We start from the raw sequence: 23,871 nt of genomic DNA, 5'->3' as shown, positions 1-23,871 counted from the left end.
TTGGGCAAAAAATTGCATCAGCATGCCCTCATGTTGGTGTCAGTTTGTACCTTCTTTAGAGAAGACGGCTAATAGATGTATACTTGAATTGTGCTTTAATCATTTGGGAGGAGATGTGGCCAAATAGCAGGAGCTGCCGACTTTAGATTTGCAGATCCAGGTTACAATCTGACATCAACTCAACGTGCTGTGAGGTCTGGGCAAATCACTTAAACTCCTCGTGCCTACAAAAAACATTTGTAACGTCTGGCTTTCATGTAAAGCTTATGGTTCTGGTGTCCTACTGCCCATGGACCACGTTTGTGCTGTATTAAACGTCACAAATAAAAACATAAATAATAAATCAACAAACATCCGCAATGCATTTACTGAAATGCTTGAACAGGAGGAGCAGAGCCATAGAACACATTTTTTACAGTTGCCCGTGCTTGAGATGGAACTGTGCTCTTGAATATACAATGACCTTGAAGGCATGCTACGATGGCTTTGTGTAGTGAAAGATTTCCTGAGAGAACTGAGGTCCAATTTACAGTGGGTTTTTTCAAGAGTAAGTCTGTTTTCTGGATATTCAAGCCTACTAAGTCAAGAGCACGACCCAAGAACTCACATAAAAGGTTCGGGAAACAGCTTTAGAACTCATGTAGGTGGAAGTAAGAGGTCTTTCATTTACCCTGTGATCCAGTGTCTTTGGATCCTGTTTAATGCTAAGGCATATACATGGTCCCATGGTTATTTTCTGTGCAGCTTGAATATAGTGTAACAAGGAGCAGCAGCGCAGTCTAGGAATTGCAAGTGGAGTCGTACCATTTTATGCAAATCATCTCTTTAATGGTATTCAGATGTCCTGCTCTACAACCATGTGTTCCAGAATTGTTTGTAACTTTCACATGCTTCGTTGTTTGGTGTCACTTAAAGGCACATTGTTCAATGATAACCGATTCAATACTGGATTACGCAGGATAACCTTGGATTATGGAAAGAGTTCCCTTTTCTGTTCATTTTATGTCAGTTATTCATATATGCAAATCCTGAAAACGCATCCTCGATCTAGCCTTTTTGAACCTGCATTAGACACTCCTGGTATAAGGGTAGGACTAACAATGACTTAATTGCCAATGCCACTTGCCCTTCTCTGCAAAATGGGAAACTAGTAGTAATTCATGCCAAGATTTTGGTCATACCAGTTAGATCTTTGTCGGACCTGGATTCTGCTGTGGTAATAGCCTACGGACACTGCAGAGCCCAGAGAAATGATCCCACCAATCCGCAGTCACTGGTCTTGAGCCTATGGACCCTGCAGAGCCCAGAGAAATGACCCCACCAATCCGCAGTCACTGGTCTTGAGCCTATGAACCCTGCAGAGTCCAGATAAATGATCCCACCAATCCACAGTCACTGGTCTTGACACCTACCCAAACAGGGTACCCTTACCTGCCCAGCCATATCACCCAACGTTCACTACACCCCCCACATGTTCCCGCACACCCTCCTCTTTCCACAATCATGTACTTCCCCTCAACTTGTCACAACCAACAACCCCCAAACTGGACCACACTGGCATAATCCCATCCTACTGGACCACACACTGACTCACCTATCCTACCATACCTCAACCTTTCATGCCAATCCATGCCCCCACCAACTCTGCTTTCGAACACACAGAACAGCCCTCCTTCGCAGTAACAACCCTCCAGCTACACCCCACTCACCTCCCACACTCATCACTGACCCACCTTGGGCTCGACCTCCCTCCCCATCAGCATCATCACACCACTTATCCACACTGGCTACAATTCCTCTGTTGTGTCACCACATCTGATGACTCCTGATCTCAACACTTTACCTCCCCCTCCCACACGTACTATTACTTCACAATAACTCTCCTCCCTTACCAAACCCAGTCATTTACCACCACACCCCCGGATCTCCTCGCTATTCCCTGCTAACCAGAACAATTAACCACACCTAAATCAGCCTCTTACTAACTACGCTCACAATCTTTTCACTCACTCTGGCTACACATCTCCCTCAATCGCTCACTACACTCATTCTCCTCACATTACATCAACACACAGTAACTGGGAACCAACCCCACCTCACTAAAACCACCTTTCATAACCTTGCTGAGACCATATGACATACCACACAACACAGTGCTCCACATTTTTGTACCTTACACTGCTCGCAGCCTTGATTGCCCACACAACATACACTCCTCCCACACACCAACACCACATGCCACACCCTCTCTCAACCACCCTTGAAACCCCCTTCCCCTATCTCCTATCTCCTTTCTCCTGAAATCCACCACTTAGAGCACAAAGTAGATCTCCGTTCAAAATTTTCTCAGCTCGATAACACTGTATTTCAGCTAAACTCCAGACTATCATCCCTCTTAGAGTATCTCCCCACAGCGAAAGACCCACCATCCTTAGTGCTCAATATCCAGGAGTAGTCATTTACCCTGCCCCACAAGATTCTCAATCACTCTCTCCGTAACTGACATTGCTGACCAACTTGGAAGTTACAGCACCTAGCTACCCCCAAACCCCTCTACTCTCTTTCCCCCTACCACCACCTCTACCCTAGACAACTCCAACCAGCACAGAATACCAGCTAACTCCCTCAACTGATTCATGTATAGGTCTCATCCAAAGCAGACGCCTTCTATAGGAAACAGTATTTCTGTAATAACCAAAACCTCTGAAACCGAATCCCTTACATTTCTATGAGCCATGCTTCACAACTGTAGATCTTCTATGAAACACAAACTAGAAAGCTCAGACACCATCTCTCAATACAGCCTTGACCTCTTAATCTGAAACTTGGTTCAACAACACATCCCACAAAACCTTTGATCTTCTACTTCCTCCAAACTGCTACATCATCAAAAAGGACAGAGTAGGCAGAACTGGATTCGGTATCACAGTCATGTACAGAGATTGACTGCAAAGTAAGGAGATACCAGAGATACCAAATGGTTCCATCTCCACATTTCAATGCCTTGCTCTAGATCTACGTGCTCAACGCAACTCTCCTTTTGGAATAAATACAATCTACCACCCACTAGGTAATAACATGGCCTTTGTCGAGGAATGCACCAACTTCATAACTGACCTAACCACCTGTAGCGACAAAGTGATCTTTCTAGGAGACTTTAACCTTCACTGGGGCTCCACAGAAGACTCTACAATGAACCACTTCACGTCACCTCTCCTCAACAATTATTTGATCCAACATAACCTTAAGCCAACACACACTAAAGACTCCATACTAGACCTTATAATCTCTAAGGGTGACAAGCTCTCATGGAATGATCTAATCCTGGTACACTTATATGACCATTCCCTCATTCCCTTCTTCCTACGACTCTATCACACCGTGGTAATGGGCCAATAGAAAAAATGAGCAACCACCTGGTTTTGAGACACCAGAAACATCACTACTCATAGCAACACTGTTCAGAAGATACTTTCACCCAATCGCCCCACAACAAATTTAAACAATGCCAACTCCCACAGCTGTGCATGCCTCTCTGATGGCATTGACATTTTCAGCTCCGCTTCAGAGTAAAAAGAAACGTCCTAAACCATCAGTGCCACAGTTCAACAAGGCCCTTTTTGAGGAAAGTAAAGCCACATATCTTCTGGGAGAAATCCGACCACTTTAGATCCATTTTGGGTTCAGTCAAAAATGACCAAAGCATCTCTTTATTCTAGTCAAAACTGCCAACAACCACTCCGTTCCCCACACCCAGCAGATTTGAAGACCCACCATCAAAAGCAGAGGAGTTTCTTCAGTTCCTCGACTCCAAAGTTCAACAGCGACTACATCATGATGTCCACACTACCTCTCATTTGGCATGCACATCCAAAGAGATTTGGAAACTATTTAATTCCAATACAAAGAAAAGACCTACTTCAAATTATCATAACAATAAAAACTTCAAACCACTTTGTAGACCCAAATCAGTGGCGTCATTGCAAAAGACCTTTGTACTCACATGCTTCCTCACTGGACAAAACTAGTGAATCTCTCTCTCTCTTAACCTCTGCACTGTATTTCTGGAACATATCCTAACTGCCTAAAAACTGTCACCCCTCCCCAAAAAAAACCTGTGCAGACCCCAATGACCTCAACAACTATCTCCCAATTTCCAACCTGCCTTTCCTCTCAAAAATCATTGAAAGGTGTGTAGCAGAGCGACTCACCCAAAAACATACAAAACCACGACCTCCTAGAGGAATTCCAGTCTAGTTTCAGTCCAGGCTTTAGCACAGAAACCACTTTATTACAAGTGGTTCATGATGCTCCTTGAACTCTAGACACAGACAACCCTTGCCTCCTTATTCTTCTCCACGTATCATCAGCCTTTGACGCGGTCAATTACAGCACTCTCCTAGACATACTCAAAAATCAAATGGGTATTGATGGCATGGTCCATTCCTTTTTCGTGAGCAGGTTGTAGAGAGTTAAAATTAATGACAATCTCTCCTCATCTATTGCAGTGGGCCAAGAGTCCCCCAGGGGTCCATCCTTGCCCCAAACCTATTCTTCCTATACATCAAGCTGATCAAAGTCCTTAAGAAGTCAAGGATCTTCTATCACGAATACGCAGATGACACACAGCTGTATTTAAAGGTCTCCTCACCAAACTATATCTCACTGCTCCCCACCACCCTAAACTCTGTTCATGACTTGATGGCCTCTCATAACCTGCAGCTGATTCCTTCTAAACCTGAATTTCTTCTTATCTCCCCTTCAAAATCAACATTCCCACTGCAATCTTCGATGGACTTGCACAACATACTCAACTGTAAACCCACCATTGTGGACAGTGCCATGTCTCAGGGAGTCACCCTACACAGAAAACTCAGCCAACACTCTCAAATCAGCATCATAGCCAAAAGCCCCCACTATCAACTACATCTTCTGTGGAGAATCTGCTCTTACATCCCAGAACAAGATCATCAATCTCTTGCTCATACACTAGTGATCTACAGAATAACCTAGTTTAACTCCCTCCTGACTAGTCTTCCAAAAACCCATCTCACCTCCTTGAAATCGATTTTACACTTGACAGCATGGTTCATCTACAGGCCCAAAGAAATTACCACATCACCCTCATTCTGATCACGCTCTGTTGGTTGCCAATTAAACCAAGGGCTATCTACAAGTCTCCGTGCATCACCCATAAAGCTCTGCACACTTCCACTCTCTGATACATTGCGGACAAACTGAAGCTTTCAGGCAGCTCCATACCATTGTGAAATGCTGAAGCAATGCTCCTTGAACCCCTGTCAATTAACAAGGAATAAATTATTGCACAATGCTTCTCCTGATGTGCAAAGGGTGTCGCCAGCAGTGCATGAAGTTTGAGGCAAGCTCAAGCGTTCCGGTGCACCTAGCCCCACCCAGCTCCATCCTGCCCATGAACTGTACCACTGACATAGCAGCACTGGGTGTCTGGACACCCCATGACCTGCCGTGGCCGCAGCAGAGGAAACTGTGACAGGTAGGGGGCAATTCAGACTTTGACGCTGCGAGGGCCTGCCTGGGCGCCAAAATCGATATGACAGCCGTACCTTGTGCAAGTGGACGGGCCTCCGGGCAAGCAGGCCTCTTGGGTTGGGGTCTATAACAAAACTAGCCCTTGCCCCTCTGAAGCCCTGGGAGTGAGCAGTCCACATCTCTGCCCTGCCAATCTGGCTAATGGCAAGATCGGGGGCTCCTAGATTGCCGTGGATGCCGATGGGGACTGCGCTGGGTGAGGGACGCTGGGCCTGCTGAACTCCCTAGGGTAACCATGCCAGTGAGGGGAGGGCACTCCCTGAAGGCACAGCAGGCTCCGGCCGCAGAGCGAGATGCCAGTATCCATACCGCGGGCTGAGGCTCAACTTCTCCACCATCCACTGAATCAGAGAAAACACTACCGTCGGCGGCGGGTCCACAGTTTGTGATCGGCATTAGGGAGCCTAGCGCTGTTTTAACTGTTGTCACTGGAGGCTGGTATTGCGCCAGCCCCATCAATAGGTGAGTGCTGTGTGCGACTTCACCGCAGTGCAATGTAGGGTCCATCGAAGGTAAGGGACGGACTCTGTCACCCTATGCTCTCCTTGCAACTGACTGATGTAGTGGAGAGCAGGGGATTCTCGAGTGACACGTCGAGGGTGGATGGGCTCTCCTCCCCCAAACCTGTTTCGCTCTACTGCACCCTGGAAACTAGACCTCCCACCTGAAGCCGACCACTGGTGCTTTGCTGTGGAGGAGTGGGCCCATACGCTGCAACTGGCAGTAGGGTGGCTGACCGGCAGCACTTCAGCAGAGTGGATCTGCTGGAGATTTCCATCTGGGGAGCAGCCTGCTTCATACCCATCTGCCGGGGTGCACATGAGCCTACAATAGGGATGCAGCCTGACAGTCCCTGGAAGAGACCAGATTCCACAATACCTATCCTCCAGGCTTGTGACAGAAGCTCCCATCGTCCTACTTGAGGATCATGGTTGCCCTCCCATTACACCGAGTAGATCCTGTTGGTCAATGGAGCCTCTTGGCCTACCACCCTTACTGGTCCCTGTGGTTCCCACTGCAACTTATTATCTGCTGGGAACCAATGGTACCTTGGGATCCACTTGTCCAAAACTCAGGATAGTGCTCACCCCCTTGGTACCCTACTGAACCTATTCTTGGATCCCCCAGCCCCAGGTGGCAGGGGCCCCTGCCTGTTTACTGAAACCACACAGCCCTACCTGCCTGGCCACCATGGGCAAGAATTGCCGCAAACAAGTCCACGACCTACGATGGGTGGCACAACCTGAGATGGAAAACGCTTTGATCGGTGATGTGGACTGATCTGATCCTAGGAGTCCCACCTCGATCCCTACATTGCAGGACATTTTGCAAGCTATTATAGCCTTGTGTGAGGCTTTAGAAACTAAAATAGACTGATACTGATCTGGAGCTCTTGAGAGTCGACCATTGGCACCTTGCCCAATGTGTCACAGCCTCCAAGGGGTACCTCGCTGACATTCCCCCTACACTGACCACTGTCAATGGTCAGCTCACCACCATGGAATTGCGATTGAAAGTTCTCAAGGTGAGGGCAGAAGACGAGAAAAATAGATCGTGCTGCAACAACATTCAAATCGTGTGGCTCCCTGAGTGTATTGAAGGTAATGATGTGGTGTCATACGTGGAGCGCTGGTTCAGCACCAATGTGCCATCATGACCCCTGCCCCCAGGGAACTCTCCACAACCAGTGGTGGCACATCTCTTATTCTGAGGACTGTGACCACATCCTGAAGCAAGCGTGGCAGCGGGGGACCCTCACCATGAAGAACAGTAAAATAGTGATTTTTCCAGACTTTTCTCATGAGATGCAGCACCAGCACTTGGCATTTGTGGATGCAAAGAAAAAACTACAAGAACTGGGAGTTCCATACTTGATGCAGTTTCCTTCCCTCCTGAGAGTGGTGACTCCCAAGGGTACTGAGTTTTTTCAGTCACCACAAGACTTATGGTCATGGTTGATCACCAGCCACGTGCTGGTCCTAGTGGAGAACACTGAACAAGAAAGGCGGAGCGGCATACTTGCTCGTGGTGACAAAGAGCCTAGAGGAAATCAACGGCACCTACAGCAACAAAGGCACAGCAGAGACAGAGGGTGGTGGCATCCTTAAGTGCTTCTGGCTCTGGGTCATCCTCTCCACCCCAAGACATGGAAGGAGGTGGGCCCAACTCTGAACATGAATCCTATCTTTTGGAGACGTTGAGCGTCTTATTGCCAGATGTTACCCCCGGGACCGCAGACAAATTGATTTAAGTATACAAGGCCTTTGTTGGAGACCTGATGGTGGAGAGGGGTGAGCTCGGTGCTACCCAGTTGTCTCCTTTGGGATGATTACTGTTTTACCCTGATGCTTCCCCACACCTTGATATTTGTCTTGAGGTCATATATCCAATGGGTGCCTGAGTGGCTGGCCTTGGGTTTGGCTACAATGCACCCCCCCAAAACAGTGAACTAGGTGGATAGTTTTGAATTAAGGTTTGGATGAGAGGAGTCCTACCTCTCGCCCTTGGGAGCGGGAGTTAGGTGTTGTTTTCTTTGACTGTCATAACTTTTATTCTTGGGGTCCTTCTGAGTCTGAAGCTGTCTCTTAACCTGATGCCCCTATGAGAATGTGTAGCCCTTAAGAGGAACTGGAGTAAAAGTAAAACTGTACACTATACGATCTTTGAAACCCCTACACCTTATAAGCTGATATCGTGGAATGTAGGGGGGGCTTTCATACCATGTCAAAACGCTACAAAATATTTTCCTATTTAAAAAGGTGGGGGATCCACGTTGCTGTTCCTCAGGAGATGCACTTAACGGCCAAAGAGGGAGCAGCCCTCCAGCGTCGATGGAGAGGGCAGGTCTTATATACTTCATTCTCTGCCTTTGCCAGGGGTGTACTAATTTGGGTTAGAGCGGGATCCCATTCCAACATATCAACTCTGTAGTCGATCCTGAGGGCAGATACGTGGCAGTTGCTGGTAGGCCTAACTGGTGGGATATTAGCATTGTGAATATACATGGACACAATGTAGATCAAAGCATTCCTGGCAAGGCTATCAGCTTATTAAGCCCCTTTCCTAACACACTCTACTATAGTTGGTGGTGACTTCAACTGCATTGCATTCTAAGATTCCCACCCTTGATCGGTCCCATCCCCCGCTGCACGACTACCCGCCTATCATACGACCCATGCATTTACAGACTGGCAGGTGAGCTGGAGCTTTGTGGACTCCTGGCGGTACAGACACCCCTGGACCTGAGGCTACTCCTACTTCTCTCCCATACCTGACTTGCCTGTACGCCTTGACACTTTTCTGTGTTCAACTGATGTGCATACCCTGGTCCAAGATGTGGAATAGGATCATGACCCAGTCCTATCACACCTACAATGGCATAGGCCGCATTCTAAGATTCCCACCTGGAGTCTGAAGCACTAGTCACCCGTTATTTAAGGAAACAATTAGGGAAAAGATAGGGAACATTTTCACAGACAACACGAACTGCTTCTACCCCGCAGGTGGAATAGGATGTATTCAAGTCTGTAATTGGAGGTTACTGCCTAGCAGAGTATATGGTCATCCAAGGCACGCTGCTCTGGGGGCTCACTGAAGCTGAGGAAACACTCAGGGAAAGAGAAAGGCAAGGCCTTGGACACTCGGAATTACATAACACACTATTAGAGGCCAAAGAGATTGTGGTGGCTCATACTGAGTGACTACGCTCTTTGGACTATAGGACCTACATGGAGAGGTCTCATGCGGAACCATGTGGCCGATTATTAGCTTGGATAGCTAATACCACTAGAAGAGGTATGTCCATAGTTGAGTTAACCCCTCCTAACGGAGATGCTCTTAATTCCCAAACTGACATTAATAACTACGTCACGCAGTATTACCAGAACTTATACACTAGTAGGACTCCATATGCTGAGGCAACCATACAGGAATTCCTTGCGGCAGTTCCCCTTCCACGCATTACAGCCAAGGAGGATGAGGGTCTAGGTGCAGACACCTCCCAGCAGGAAATCCTTGGAGCAATTAAAGAAATCGTGTGAGGTAAAACCCCGGGATTAGCTGGATTCCCACCTGAGTTCTATACCACCTATGCCCCAGAACTCGCACCTAAACTGTTGGACCTTTAGAGGGCCGCCAGGGATTCTGGAGATCTACCACAGACCACCAGGGAAGCACTTGTTGTACCCCTCTTGAAACATGGGAGACCTGCGGCTGATTACAAAGCCTACCGGCCGCTCTCAATGTTATATATTGACTATAAAATATTGAGCAAAATCTTAGCCAATAAACTACTCCCGTTTATGACCCTGATCAAGCGGGCATTATTCCAGGATGGAATACGCCCTCAAGGGGAGGAAAGTACTGACTTTATTGGAGGCCTCCACATAATACAAGGAGAGAGCAGCTGCCCAAGCCTTTGATAGCCTAGAATGGGGCTACCTCTACGGAGTTATGACATGCATGGGGCTGGGTATAGCCTTTCTGGACAGCACCGGTCTTCTGTATACTAACCCCACCGCCCTAGTCTGCATTTGACAAACCATCTCAGATAGCTATACCATTGGGTGGGTTACACAGCAGGGCTGTCCTCTCTCGCCCCTCATCTTTGCCATAGCTATGGAACACCTTGCGTGCCTGGCTCAGTCAGGGTCCCATTACAGAGGCATCCAAGTAGGCATCACTACCTAAAGGATAGCACTATATGCTGAGAACCTCCTGCTCTTCCTCAACGTCACTGGGGATGACATCGCTGGGGCCAGAGCACTGTTGGACAGTTTTGGTGCTCCATCAGGTCTTAGTCAATCGGCAGAAAACCTGACTTTTCCCCACTGAGGAGGGTACCAGAACCCCTATACTTCTGTGTAACCTCATTTGGGAACCTCGTTGCCTCTCCTACTTGGGGGTAAAATTTTATGATAACCCATTGGCCGTTTTCAATGGGAACCTGTGGCTTGCAAATAGGAAACTGAAATCTCATATAGATTTTTGGAAGATCCTACCGCTGTCAGTGGCAGGACGAATAGCCATACTGAAAATGGTGGTATTACCCCATTCTTTTTTTATACCTTTTTGGGACACTCCCTCTATGGATACCTAGATAATTTTTTACAGAACCCAGTACTTTATTAGTGCCCTCCATCTGAGGCCAGAGACGCAGGCCGATGTCACTCACCACACTGCAACGCCCAACCTCTCAGGGAGGACTGACAGTTCCGGATTTTGAACCATATTACTTGGTGGCCCAACTCCAATGGTATACCCAGTGGATGGCAGGCAGACAAACACTAGGTAGAGAAATAGGCCCATTTGTCCCGCTTCTGGGAGACCTTGTGATAACACTATTGAGCCTAGGCCGTGTTCCAGCAACTATACCAAGGCAGTTCACGGTCATTTGGAAGTATTGTGCCTGCAGTTTGCGGAATACACACACTCTGATTACTTTCCCCCCAGGACTTACCTCTTTAAATTCTGAGATCGCTACCACATGGGGGGAACTGGGGCAGGCTCCAGGACTGGATGGTTGCTGGAGTCGACAAAGTGGGACAACTGTCGTGCGAGTCGGTCCTTCTCCCTTTTGACAACGTTCAGATGGACTTCGACCTACCTCAGGGTCATTTTCTGCTTCATGGCTTGGAGAGGGCAGCCCTCTGCCACCACTGGAGATCCGGAGGAACGGAACCGAAAGCCCAGCTCTGTTGTTATGTAGCATTGTCAACTGGCCCTTATGAGGCTGTCATATGCTTATATAGATCACTACAGGCAGATACACTGTGCCCGCTTGAGGCCCTGAGGTCCTGCTGGGAGGAAGACTTGGGAGCCCCCATTACGGTACAGGCTTGGGAGACTATACTTGAACGACTCCCCAAGATCTCTAGAAATGCACAATTTAAAATGATTGGCTTTTACATATTACACAGAGCCTGCCTAACCCCAGATAGAATTAACAGGTACTTCAGGTGGCTGATGCCTCCTGCCCTAGGTGCGGGGAAGTGGGTGCTACCTTTTTTCATATGACATGGGCTTGCTCACACTTTAACACATACTGGGTGGGGGTTACACCCACACTAGCTGAATTGGTCGACTGAGACACCCCCACTATCTTGGGCCTTTGTCTACTTCACTGGTTCCACCACACCACCAAAACTAGTGTAACCAGCAAATTACAAGACTTATCATTGATACAGTCTAAAAGCGAACTCACCCACTACTGGAAAGACCCGATGGTCACGCGCCTCCTGACATGGTGTAAGGAATTGTAGAACTGGGTGTGCTGTGAGGGGACCCTGTTGTTGCGGGAGAAGCACCCCGGATTTGGGAAGCTGGAGAACACCCATCCATTGGAGGAGTTAGTTGACAATTTGAGGAACCCAGACCTGCCTTCACAGGAGATTTTGCCTGCAGCCTTATCCCCTGAGATTCCCTCACCTCAGCCCAACATCTAAAGTTAACCCAGTAGCTATCTCCTTCACCAATCTGAGGCCCCAGCATTATCTACCTACCCTCTACTACCACCTGTGGTGGCTTATGCCGATTCTTCAACTAAGAGGCTCTTAATTCATCATTTACAACTATTGGTACGATGCCATGATGCTCTGACTCAGGGGATGGGAGGTGGGACCAAGGAGAAAGGGAAACATGGATTACATGGTAATATGGAGTGTCAAACCTGAATTACAATGATATGCACTTCCCTATACTTGCTATGATCATCTTTTGTTGTTAACTAATAATCAATAAAATCAGTAAAATCTGTTTACAAAACAAAATGCTTCTCCAGGCGTGCAGCCAGAATCTGGAACTCACTACTTCCAAATCTGCACACAACTTCATTGCCGATGACTTTCAAAGCAGACCTGAATGCTACCTCAACAGCCTGTTCGGCTGTCTACTACCTCAACCTTTTTATGGCCAAAATACACCTTTTGTATGCTCTGTATACTATTGCAACCTTTATAGGGCACTACACTCTGTTTTATGTAGTGATCTACCTTGTAGTATTTTCAATCTTTGTAAATACGTATGCCCGCATTATCTGTCTTAAACCATCTGTAAATTCCAAGTAACATACCATTGCTCCTGTAAGGTGTTCCAGCGTCTTTGGGTAGTGTCTGCTCTGTATGAATGTGCATAAATAAATAAATAACATGTGATTTCTGCTTGTTAGCAGAATAATAAAATATTTTGTGCAGAATCCCGGGTTGTGAAAAACATTTGAGATGCAACGTCGTGCTATGTGCGAAAGTATAAGGACAGTACACTTATGGGATACCCATGAGAGCAATGCATTGTGTTTTTTCTTATACATCTTAAATGAACATTAGTATATAGACTTGACAAATAAGCACACAATCATAACACAATTAGTACATAGACATGAGAAGCACAATATAATAAGGCATGAAGCTAATATTATTGCCCACAAAAGGCTAAACGGCATGGTTATATTATGCAACATGAGTTAAAAGTTGATCAAGGCTGTAGGAAAAAGATGTGGGTACATATGATACCAGATCGCAAGGTGGGTTCACAGAGATTGCTCATGTGGAGCTTCATTCAACAATGTGAAGCACTATTATGCGTGCATGGTAGATTAGGGGAACCTGAGGCCATCTGTTTTTTGGAAAACTTTTTTAAAATATCTATTTTTATTATATTTTGTAAAAACAAGAAGCAGCAAAAGGCAGCCTATACCAATGAATGCTCCAGCGTGATGAATCATTACAGCTAGTCATGACAAAAGCATATTGGAGTACATAACAAAGCACGGCCCACAGATCTTGGGCTATATCAACGGGTAGATTACAATAGTGCATCCTGACAGTAGCAAATCCATTGTCCCCATATTTTTTTGTGCTTCCCAGGGAAGCCACTGGCCTTATAAACCGAGGCCTCTGCCAAGCCACAGTGATCCATGCACCGTAACCATTTCGTCGTTGTGGAGACCACCGGCGAGCACTCATGCTTAGTAATATCCCTCTTGACTATTAGGCAACCAGTCTTGTACAGTATTTTGTTCCGGTTTGACATTCACACCCCTCTGTGGATGCAAAGAAAAGCCTGCAAAAGTCGCGTTTCACTGGGTAGCCTAGGATGCTGCATAGAGTGTTATGCACTCTATACCAATATGCTTGTATCAGTGGACAACCTCATATCATATGTAGCAGGGTACCTACTTCTCTCGCACAGCAAGTGCCGTCTGGAGTGTAGGACTTGTGCATGTTATATAATTGCTCTGTATGCAAAAAATATCTGTATTGTCCTACACACAGTCTGTCCATGCTGCCATGGTGGCTTCTCTCCAGTCATCCTCCAGATCTCCTACGCCCACGTTCCTTCAGTAGTGAGAAAGGGTCTTGAGTAGTTAGATTGTTTTGCAGAATTTAGATAGTCCCTTATTGTTAATTTTTTCACAGGTTAAGTTGTCCTTGAGAGGATTATAGTCACGAATTGGACTGCAGGTCTTTTTATAGGGTTCCAGAGCATGTATTTTATGGAGTGTTAGAAATGGGGTCTTTGGTTGACAGTCAGGTTACCCCCTGTTCAAGCAAGGACCTTCACTCTAGTCAGGGTAAAAGAGAATCACCCTCAGCTAACCCCTGCTTACCTCCTTGGTAGCTTGGCAGAGCAGTAGGCTTAACTTCAGAGCGCTAGGTGTAAAGTATTTGTACCAACACACACAGTAACTTCATGAAAACACTACAAAATGACACAACACCGGTTTAGAACAATAGGAAATATTTATCTAAACAAAACAAGACCAAAACGACAAAAATCCCACATACACAAGTCAAGTTATGAATTTTTAAAGATTAAACTCAAAAATAGCGCTTAGAAACAAAAATGCTACGATGAGATGTTAACACGGCGTCGTGACGGAGTCGTTCCCAACAAGCCGACACCAGCGGCGCCGGACACGGAGTCGTGTAGACCCCCAAGTTCAGTTCCTTTGGTGAAGAGTGAAAACAAGCCGATGCGCGAAGTCGGGGATCGCGGTGTCTGTGCGAAACGTTGAATCCGCGCACTTCGGAGTCGCGGACTTCAGCGGGGCTGCTGCGGCGTCGGGCCTGTGAAGAGCGTCGCGTTCCAGCGAAGGTCACGGCGTCAGGTGCAGGCGGCGTTACCGGATTCAGCAGCGGCGTCGGTCCGAAGTCGTCCAAAGTCGATTTCCTTGGATTTCCACCAGCTTTCCTTTCAAGGGCCCAGGAACTGGATAGGGCACCACTTGTCAGATCAGGAGTCTCTCCAGAGACTCCAGGTGCTTGCAGAGAGAAGTCTTTGCTGTCCCTGAGACTTCAAACAACAGGAGGCAAGCTCTAATTCAAGCCCTTGAAGATTTCTTCACAAGATGGAAGGCACACAAAGTCCAGTCTTTGCCCTCTTACTCTGGCAGAAGCAGCACTGCAGGAAAGCTCCACAAAGCACAGTCACATGCAGGGCAGCACTTCTTCCTCAGCTATCAGCTCTTCTCCAGGCAGAGGTTCCTCTTGGTTCCAGAAGTGTTTCTAAAGTCTGTAAATTTGGGTGCCCTTCTTATACCCATTTTAGTCTTTGAAGTCACCTTTCTTCAAAGGGGACTCACACCTACTTGTGAAATCCTGCCTTGCCCAGGCAAGGCCTCAGACACACACCAGGGGGTTGGAGCCGGCATTATCAGAGGCAGTCACAGACCTTTCAGATAAGAGTGACCACTCCACCCCTCCCTCCTAGCAGAGATGGCTAATCAGGAAATGCAGGTTACACCCCAGCCCCCTTTGTGTCACTGTCTAGTGCGAGGTGAAAAACAACCCAACTGTCAAACTGACCCAGACAGGGAATCCACAAACACGGCAGAGTCACAGAATGGTTTAAGCAAGAAAATGCTCACTTTCTAGAAGTGGCATTTTCAAATGCACAATCTTAAAATCAACTTTACTAAAAGATGTATTTTTAAATTGTGAGTTCAGGGACCCCAAACTCCACATGTCCATCTACTCGCTAGGGGAATCTACACTTTAATCATATTTAAAGGTATCCCCCATATTATCCTATGAGAGAGACAGGCCTGGCAACAGTGAAAAACGAAGTTGGCAGTATTTCACTGTCAGGACATATAAACCACATTACTATATGTCCTACCTTATCCATACAATGCACCCTGCCCTTGGGGCTACCTAGGGCCTACCTTAGGGGTGCCTTACATGCAAGAAAAGGGAAGGTTTAGGCCTGGCAAGTGGGTACACTTGCCAAGTCGAATTTATAGTGTAAAGGTACACTTACAGACACTGCAGTGGCAGGTCTGAGACATGATTACAGAGCTACTTATGTGGGTGGCACAACCAGTGCTGCAGGCCCACTAGTAGCATTTGATTTACAGGCCCTGGCACCTCTAGTGCACCTTAGGGACTTACTAGTAAATCAAATATGCCAATCATGGATAAACCAATTACATACAATTTACACGGAGAGCATATGCACTTTAGCACTGGTTAGCAGTGGTAAAGTGCTCAGAGTTGAAAAGCCAACAGCAACAGGTCAGAAAAAAATAGGAGGCAGGAGGCAAAAAGACTGGGGATGACCCTGCATAAGCAAAAGTCCAACATGGAGGAACCAAAATAATTGGGACCTATGGAGATCTTATTCTGCCTCTAGTGCTGCAAATGATTTCATGTGAGATGCAGTCCAAACATCTTAGAAATACCTATTCTGTCCCATGAGTCAAATCCCCGTAGGTATATCACTGAGGGTAGCCAGTCACCTGCCCCCAAAGGGGTCTCTCGTGTAAGCCGCCCTATCTATTTAATGTAAAGCTTTAGAGTAGCTTTCAGTCGTAAGTCTTGTGACTGAAAGAAAGTCCTTCGGTATCTTAGCTTTATTAAGAAGTACCAACACCCCATATTTCCCAGCTTCTCAAAGTTCAAGTTGGACCATAGGTTCGTCTCTATTCATATGTAGGCAGTCGTTGCTAAAGAGCATGTGGGAAGTCCTGTGTTAGAGCTATATGTTGTAGGGCAGTACCCTCTTTCTTGGCATGGTTACCCCCTTTTTCTGCCTGATGTCAGTGTGTTTAACTGTGTTCACTGGGATCCTGCTAACCAGGACCCCAGTAATTATGCTCTCTCACACAAAACTCTGTATCTCATCCCACAATTGGCCCACTGGTGCCCCATTATAAGTCCCTAGTATATGGTGCCTAGGGCATTGGGGTTCCAGGGGATCCATTCCATTTTCCCGGACTTCGTGAGTAGGGGGACGCCATTTTACATGTGTACTAGACATAGGTCAATACCTATGTCCAGCTACATAATGGTGACTCGGAACATGGGCATGTTTGGTATCAAACATGTTGGAATCGTACCCCAATGCTTTTGCAATTTGTATTATTCCATGCACTCTGGGGACTCCTTAGAGGACCCCCAGTATTGCCATTACACCTTCTGAGGGTTTCCAGGCAGCCCAAGCTGCTGCCACCTCCCACACAGTTTTCTGCCCTCCTACTGCTTGAGAAGCTAAAGCCCAGGAAGACAGAACAAAGGATTTCCTTTGGGAGAGGGGTGTTACACCCTCTCCCTTTGGAAATAGGTGTTTCATGCTTGGGAGGGGTAACGTCCCAAAGCCATTGGCAATGCTTTGAAGGGCACATTTGTTGCACATTTGGTGCCCTCCTTGCATAAACCAGTCTACACTAGTTCAGGGACCCCCAGTCCCTGCTCTGGTGCAAAACTGGACAAAGGAATGGGGAATGCCCACTTCCTTGACCATCACCAGCCATGGAGTGGTGCTCAGAGCTCCTCCAGAGGGTCTCTGGGTTTTGCCATCTTGGATTCCAGGTTGGCAGGGAGCTCTGGTAGCATCTGAGTGGTAAGTGCCAGCAGGTGACATCAGAGCCCCATTAAGATAGGTGGCCACGCAGCTAGGTGACCAATCCCCTTTTCAGGGCTATTTAGAGTCTCACTCTTGGGTGGTTCCTCAGATTTGGATTGTAAGACTCCAGCAGGATTCCTCTGCAACCTCCGCTTCGAATTCTGACTGAAGAAACTGCATCTGGACGCTCCAGGACCCGACAAGCTGCAACAAAGAAGCAAGACACCTCCTGCAACATTGTATCCATGGCTCCTTCCAGCAACTGCAACAAAGCCTGTCTTCAGCCTGCATCAGAAGGAATCTCCCTTCGGGTGAAGGAGTCCCTCCCCTGCTTCTGCAGGCACCAACTGCAATGATGACCGGCTGCGTGGATCCTGCATCACATGTGGTGGACTGAAGTGGTCCCAATGGTCCTCTCTTCCAGCTGTCCAACTTGGGTGGAGGTAAGCCCTTACCTGCCCACGCAGGACAGTATCCCTGTGCACTGTGTCCTTTGCAGCTGCCAAGGCTTGTTGGCATCTTTTCCATGAGATCTTCTTGCATCCTGAAGCTCCAGCCCCCGGCACTGCATCCTGCGATCCACAGCTCCCTGAGTTGTTCTCCGGTAGCGTGGGAGCCTTTTTCATAGTGCTGCATGGGCCTCTTCCTCGACTTTCGTGTCCCTGTCCTGTGGGACTCCTGTGGGTGGTGCCTGTGCTTTTGTGGACTCTGTGTTGCTCAGGGCCCACTCTGACTCCACCTCCTGGGTAGAGTCCACCTGGTCCTTCCTGGTACCCGGCAGCTAAACTTTCCGCTAACCGCGGGTTTTGCGTGTGCCAATGCTTGTTTGCGGAATCTAAAGACGCAACCCTGACTGCAGTCCTTCTGGTGTGGGACATCACCTGCATCCTCCAGTAACTCGACTTCATCTTCTTGGGTGCAGTACTGACTCTCCTTCTTTATCGTCGACTCACCTCTTGCTCCCTCAGCCTGGTGAGTAGGGGTTCCTGCCCTTCCTGGACTCTGCTGTAAGCTTCTTGGACTTGGTCCCCTTCTTCCTTTCTTCCTCAGGTCCTCTTGTCCAGGAATCTACTGCTGGTGTCTTGCAGTCTTTTCTGGGTTTTTAATTATTATTCTTTTCCTCTAAGTGGGTGTTCTGCGGAATTTAAAGTGATTTACTCCTGCTTTCCTGGTCGGTGGGGTGGGTTGTGGTACTTAACTTTGGGCTTTCCTAGTACTCCCAGCTCCCCTTTACACACTCCACTTACCTAGGTTGGGGACCAACTTTCAAATTCCACCTTTTTAGTATATGCTTTGTGCTCCCCCTAGAGCTATTTCTCTCTAATGTGATTTTCACTAATTGCACTGTTTTCTGACTGTTTTTATGCCTATTTCTGCATACTAGTGTACATAATTTGTGTATTACATATCTCCTAAGCGAATATAGCCTCTATGGTATTTTTGGTATTTGTGTAAACGAAATAAAGTACCTTTATTTTTGTAACACTGAGTGTTTTCTTTCATGTGTGTAAGGACTGTGTGATTACAGCGATATTGCATGAGCTTTGCATGTCTCCTTGATAGGCCTTGTCCATAGCTACCTCTAGAGAGCCTGGCTTCTAGACACTGCTTACACTACACTAATAAGGGATACCTGGACCTGGTATAAGGTGCAAGTACCATAGTTACCCACCACACCAGGCCACCCTCCTACATATGTCTGGCAGTCCTAAACCCCCATCTCATGTTGACTGTCACCTTTGTAAATAAAACTCACGGAGGACCATTCTCACACAACAAGTATGCAGAAAGGGTGGCATTTAGCACACTGAAGAAGTCAGTGGGCAGCAGGTGTGGATAGTTCTGCAGTATGTAGACTAGCTATGGGACAAAACATCATCTTGTATAGTGCCATTCACCCTACAATCGAAAGTGAGAGCCATCTCCAAACAAGGAGCTTTAGTTTGAGTCTCTGCATGATTTATATGCCCAGATATTTAAATGGGCTCAGGGATTGTCAGAGGGGTATAGTCACTGGCAGAACCACCTCATCAATTGTTCCCACAGGAGTCACCACCGATTTATGCCAATTAACTTTGAGGCCCGAGGCTTCTCCGTAAACCGACACCACCTGAAGGATTTTGGAAATCAACAGACATAGGTGCTCCAGGTACAACACATTGTCCGCTAGAGGGAAACCCAATCCTCCACCCCCAACTTGAGTTAATGACCCATAATTGGCCATATAGGCGGATCCATGCTGCGAGTGGTTCAATCACCAGGGCCAGTAAGAGTTGGGATAATGGGCAGGCCTGCATACTCCCCGAACAATTGCGAGGGGCAAGAAAGTAAGCCATTAAGGTGCACCGATTCCAGTGAGAGAAGTAGAGCAGTTGGAGATAGAAGATAAATTGTGGGCTGAAGTTGATTTTATTGAGCACCCGAAACATGAAGGGGCCAGGACATGGAGTTAAATGCCTTTTCAAAACTACGAGCCCCAGTGAAAAGGCCACGTTGGCAGAGGGGAAGTATGGAGGAGGGTGTCCTATGCACGATGTCTAGTTCTGGGTTCATAATGGCATTTAAGTCCCCCTCCCATTGCCAGCCTACCAACAGGGAGGTCCAGGACCAGGCTAGATATGGTAGTCACTGTACTATCAGTTAATGCCGGTGGGACACAGACTTTCACAAAGCACCAGGTAACTCCCTCCAACAGGCCCAACACTCTCACATAGCGGCCTAATGAATCAGTTCTTGGACAACATTAAGGGCCTGATTACGACTTTGGTTGTCGGACTTCCAGACCGCCAAGACGGCGGTCCAAGAAAACCCCTCCCCTGGCTGTCCCACCCTGCAGTATTACGATATTCCTGATGGTCCAGCGGGCTGTGCTGTGGTGGAGTACCAACAGATTAGAGGAGCGCTGCAGAAAAGAAAGGGAAGTACAAAGTGTGCGTATCAGGAAACATGTTTATGTTGTGTAAGTGTAGTACAGTGCACATAGACATGTGTAATGTATGTGCCGCTGTATGTGTAAGTACATGGACTGTTCACATGCATGACATAGGAGAAGTGACGGTGTCTCCTACCTTTGATTCTGTGGACAACCGGGGTGCAGAGCGTTGTGGCCAGGTGGCAGCAGAACAGGCTGGACCGATGTGGTGGCAGTAGCAGGAGTCTTGGCAGTGGCAGCGTTCCTGCTGCTGTCTTGGAGCATGCTTTCCAACAGCATCGAAATCTGGTGGTAGGACTGCTGCTGCCGACATAGCCGTCCAAAGACCGCCAAACACAAAATCAGGCCCTAAGTGAGGGGTTGGATTCTAAAGTAAGTTGTAGTTAGGGTCGGGGTGTTACGGGAGTGCTTGGTGACAGTGAGGTGGTAGAATCTCTTAAAGTTTATTTGCCATAGTGGGTGCGTAGAAACTGCCTTTACCACAAGAACAGTAGTGTAATGATTGCAATCCTGGGCCAAAGTGGCACTGGGCATTTTATGTGAAATTACAAATAGTAATAGATAGGGCATCATACAGCTGGACTCTTATTTTTCTCCGTTATAACTAGATTTTTTTGATCTTATACATTTAGTTACAAATTCTACTTGATTTTATTATGTTGTTTAGTAATGGTGGATGTATTTGTTTATTATGTGTAATATTATTCTAGTATAATCAGTCTATTCTCAAATCACGAAAATGTACAGTTTGTGTATGCTTTATAATACTCCATTTTTCCAGTGGCCATATTTGTGAAACAAAATGTAACATGAAAGTCCATTTGAAAAATCTGGTCTCTCTAATACTGAATATTTAAACATCACATATCCCTCTGAAAATGGAGCTGAGATATTTTGTAAACATTTCTGTTTTAGGCTCCTGATGCCCTTGGAATAGTTCCTGTGAGACCTGTGGATGTTCCAGTGAAACAAGTGTTTCCATTCTACGACCTTAAGGTTATTATCAGCATCTATCCTTGTGTTTTTACTTTGATTTCTTTAAACAACTAAGGGCTTGATTTAGGTCTCGGTGGAGGGAAATACTCTGTCACAAACGTGATGGATATCCCGACCGTCGTATTACAATTATCTCCTATGGGGATCGTAATATGGCGGACGGGATATCCATCACATTTGTGATGGATTATTCCCTCTCCAAGTCCTAAATCAGGCCCTATGTCGTATAATGCATCTTTCATACATTTGATAGAGGTGTAATCTACTTCAAAATATAACCTTGTGCTGTACCTAAAATGCATGGCTTTCTAATAGTTTGTGCTGAAATGTGTTGCCCTGTTAGATAATGAATAGCTTTTGGTGACGAAGTATGGCTTTGACCATGCATCACTTTCCATGCTTGACTACCCCTTTATGGATTTCACGTGGGGTACAAATTATCATGTATCTACTTCCCTGACCCATTTCACTATGCTCCTTTCCTAAATAGTCCAGTGTATCTAAATAGATGATGGGTACAAATACAATTGCCCCTCGTCCCCGTATTGCTTTGGTCTATCTTTTCTGCATGCATACTTTAATTTCTCAACCCTGTCTGTTCCTTCCGGTCTCTCTCTCTCTCTTTTCTTTCCCTGGCGCACTCAGCGTGATACCTCGCCATACAACTACCCTTACCATCTCACTTTTCGGCAGATATATTGTTAAATTGCAGTTCTTTTGTGGATCAGGGCAAGTCATGGGGAAATCTAAACGACCAATGAATTGTGCTTCTTCTTATACAGTGCATATGCTGTTACAGCAGCTTTACTGTAGTGGTGACACACTGTACCGAGTTCACCGCTCACCGTTAGCCTAACTAAAGCACTGTGGGGGTTATTCTAACTTTGGAGGTGTGTTAATCCGTCCCAAAAGTGACGGTAAAGTGACGGATATACCACCAGTTCCATAGGATATAATGGACTCGTAATACGGCTGGTGGTAAATCCGTCACTTTTCTGTCACTTTTGGGACGGATTAACACCTCCTCCAAAGTTAGAATAACCCCCTGTGTGTGCTTACTTTTATCTGTTGTCGATTCTTAGACCCACAACTGAGTTCAACTTTCTCCATCCCAAAAGTAATAATTTCTCTCCCTGTTTTATTTTTTCCAGAATTAAGGGCCTAATCTAGAGTTTGGCGGACAGGGTTATTCCATCACAAATGTGATGGATATCCCGTCCGCTGTATTACTATTCAATGAAATCCAGCGGTGGCCACCACAAATCTCAAGGGTAGGGGCAGGCAGGGGGGTTAGCTAGCATGATAGCAGCGTCAGGATTGGTCTGAGCGTCTTGGTCTGTGCAGTGCCGGTTTAGAGAAACCTAAGTGAACATGTCAGTTTGGCCCGCCTAACTGATATGCGCACTTAGTGCACTCCACTCCTCCTCCCCCTACCCTCTCCCAGCCGCGCCCCTCCCTGCACATGATGGCTGAGCCAGCAGCTAAAATATAAAACAATAGTAAAATATAATTTTATTTTTCAGGTGCGCGCTCAGCCAGTGGGTTGACGCCCCTTCACCATTGCGAAGGAGCCGCCCCTAATGATATCCTATGGACATGGTAATACAGCAGACAGGATATCCCTCACATTTGTGACGGAGCAACCTGTGCGCCAAACTATAAATCAGGCACTTAATTCGATGTGATTAAGCCCTGATGAAATTTCTCCCCCTAAATTTCTTTTCTCGAGTTTTGCTGAGCTGGAAATAGATGATTTGTAATAATTTGATTGTGAAATTGGGCCCCTCAGGCATATAGAATTTGCGAAATCCTGCCACCAAAAGGTAATTGTAAGTTCACACTCATATGCTATCTCATCCAAGGAAACTGGGGCGCCTCTGTATTTTCATTATAGTCTATGGCACACTGCACACTTTCTACAATCCAGCCATGAGATTGTACTAGGGTCTTAAATACAGGTATGACAATATCCTTCTTGCAAGATAATGCACATGTACAGGCTAAATAGGAATCTTCTAAGAATACAAAGCTGACACCCAGATTGTCCCTGAAATAACTTCACTGGCTCCACTGGTTGAAATTCCAGCCACTGTTCACTACGCCCTTTTTCACTGAAATTAGTTTGATTATCTATATTTGCTAAGCATTCCCTCTAAATTGCTTTAACCAAAGCTTTGATGTGGGATCATTTTGGTTCTGAGAATTCATTGCCTTCGCCATTAAGACATTACATCTTTAGAACTTATTCTGTGTTTGTGCTTTTAAGATTAAAATTGATGTTGCTGAATTGAGTTTTACAACTTTTATTAACAGTTATGTGGATATTGCCTTCTATATGTGTGTTGCTTATTATTCCCCAAGCTTATGGAAAAAAACTGCACAGACATACAAGGTCCAAAATTGGAGTTTGTGCAGTGACATTGCACAAATAGTCTGTGCACATTTGCGCATGCCTATGCTTCCACATGCTTGCAAATTAACCTCAGAACTATTGATTTTATCAATACTTGTTTTTTTAGGTTGACTCCCTG

At 46.4% G+C, this 23,871-nt stretch overlaps 1 protein-coding gene across 2 annotated transcripts in view; it reads left to right on the top strand.

Moving 5' to 3' along the window:
- The window catches only part of CFAP221 (cilia and flagella associated protein 221), an 827,291-nt gene that overhangs the window by 411,352 nt on the left and 392,068 nt on the right, over positions 1–23,871 (top strand). For both annotated transcript variants that reach the window (XM_069224324.1, XM_069224325.1), the window contains exon 17: positions 21,260–21,340. In XM_069224324.1, coding sequence (XP_069080425.1) covers positions 21,260–21,340 — 81 coding nt within the window. The remainder of the gene's footprint in view (positions 1–21,259; positions 21,341–23,871) is intronic.

Source organism: Pleurodeles waltl, chromosome 3_1 (genome assembly GCF_031143425.1).
Source record: "Pleurodeles waltl isolate 20211129_DDA chromosome 3_1, aPleWal1.hap1.20221129, whole genome shotgun sequence".
NCBI lineage: Eukaryota > Metazoa > Chordata > Amphibia > Caudata > Salamandridae > Pleurodeles > Pleurodeles waltl.
Note: the sequence above shows the minus strand (reverse complement) of the source record. Positions and strands in the feature narration are given on the sequence as shown.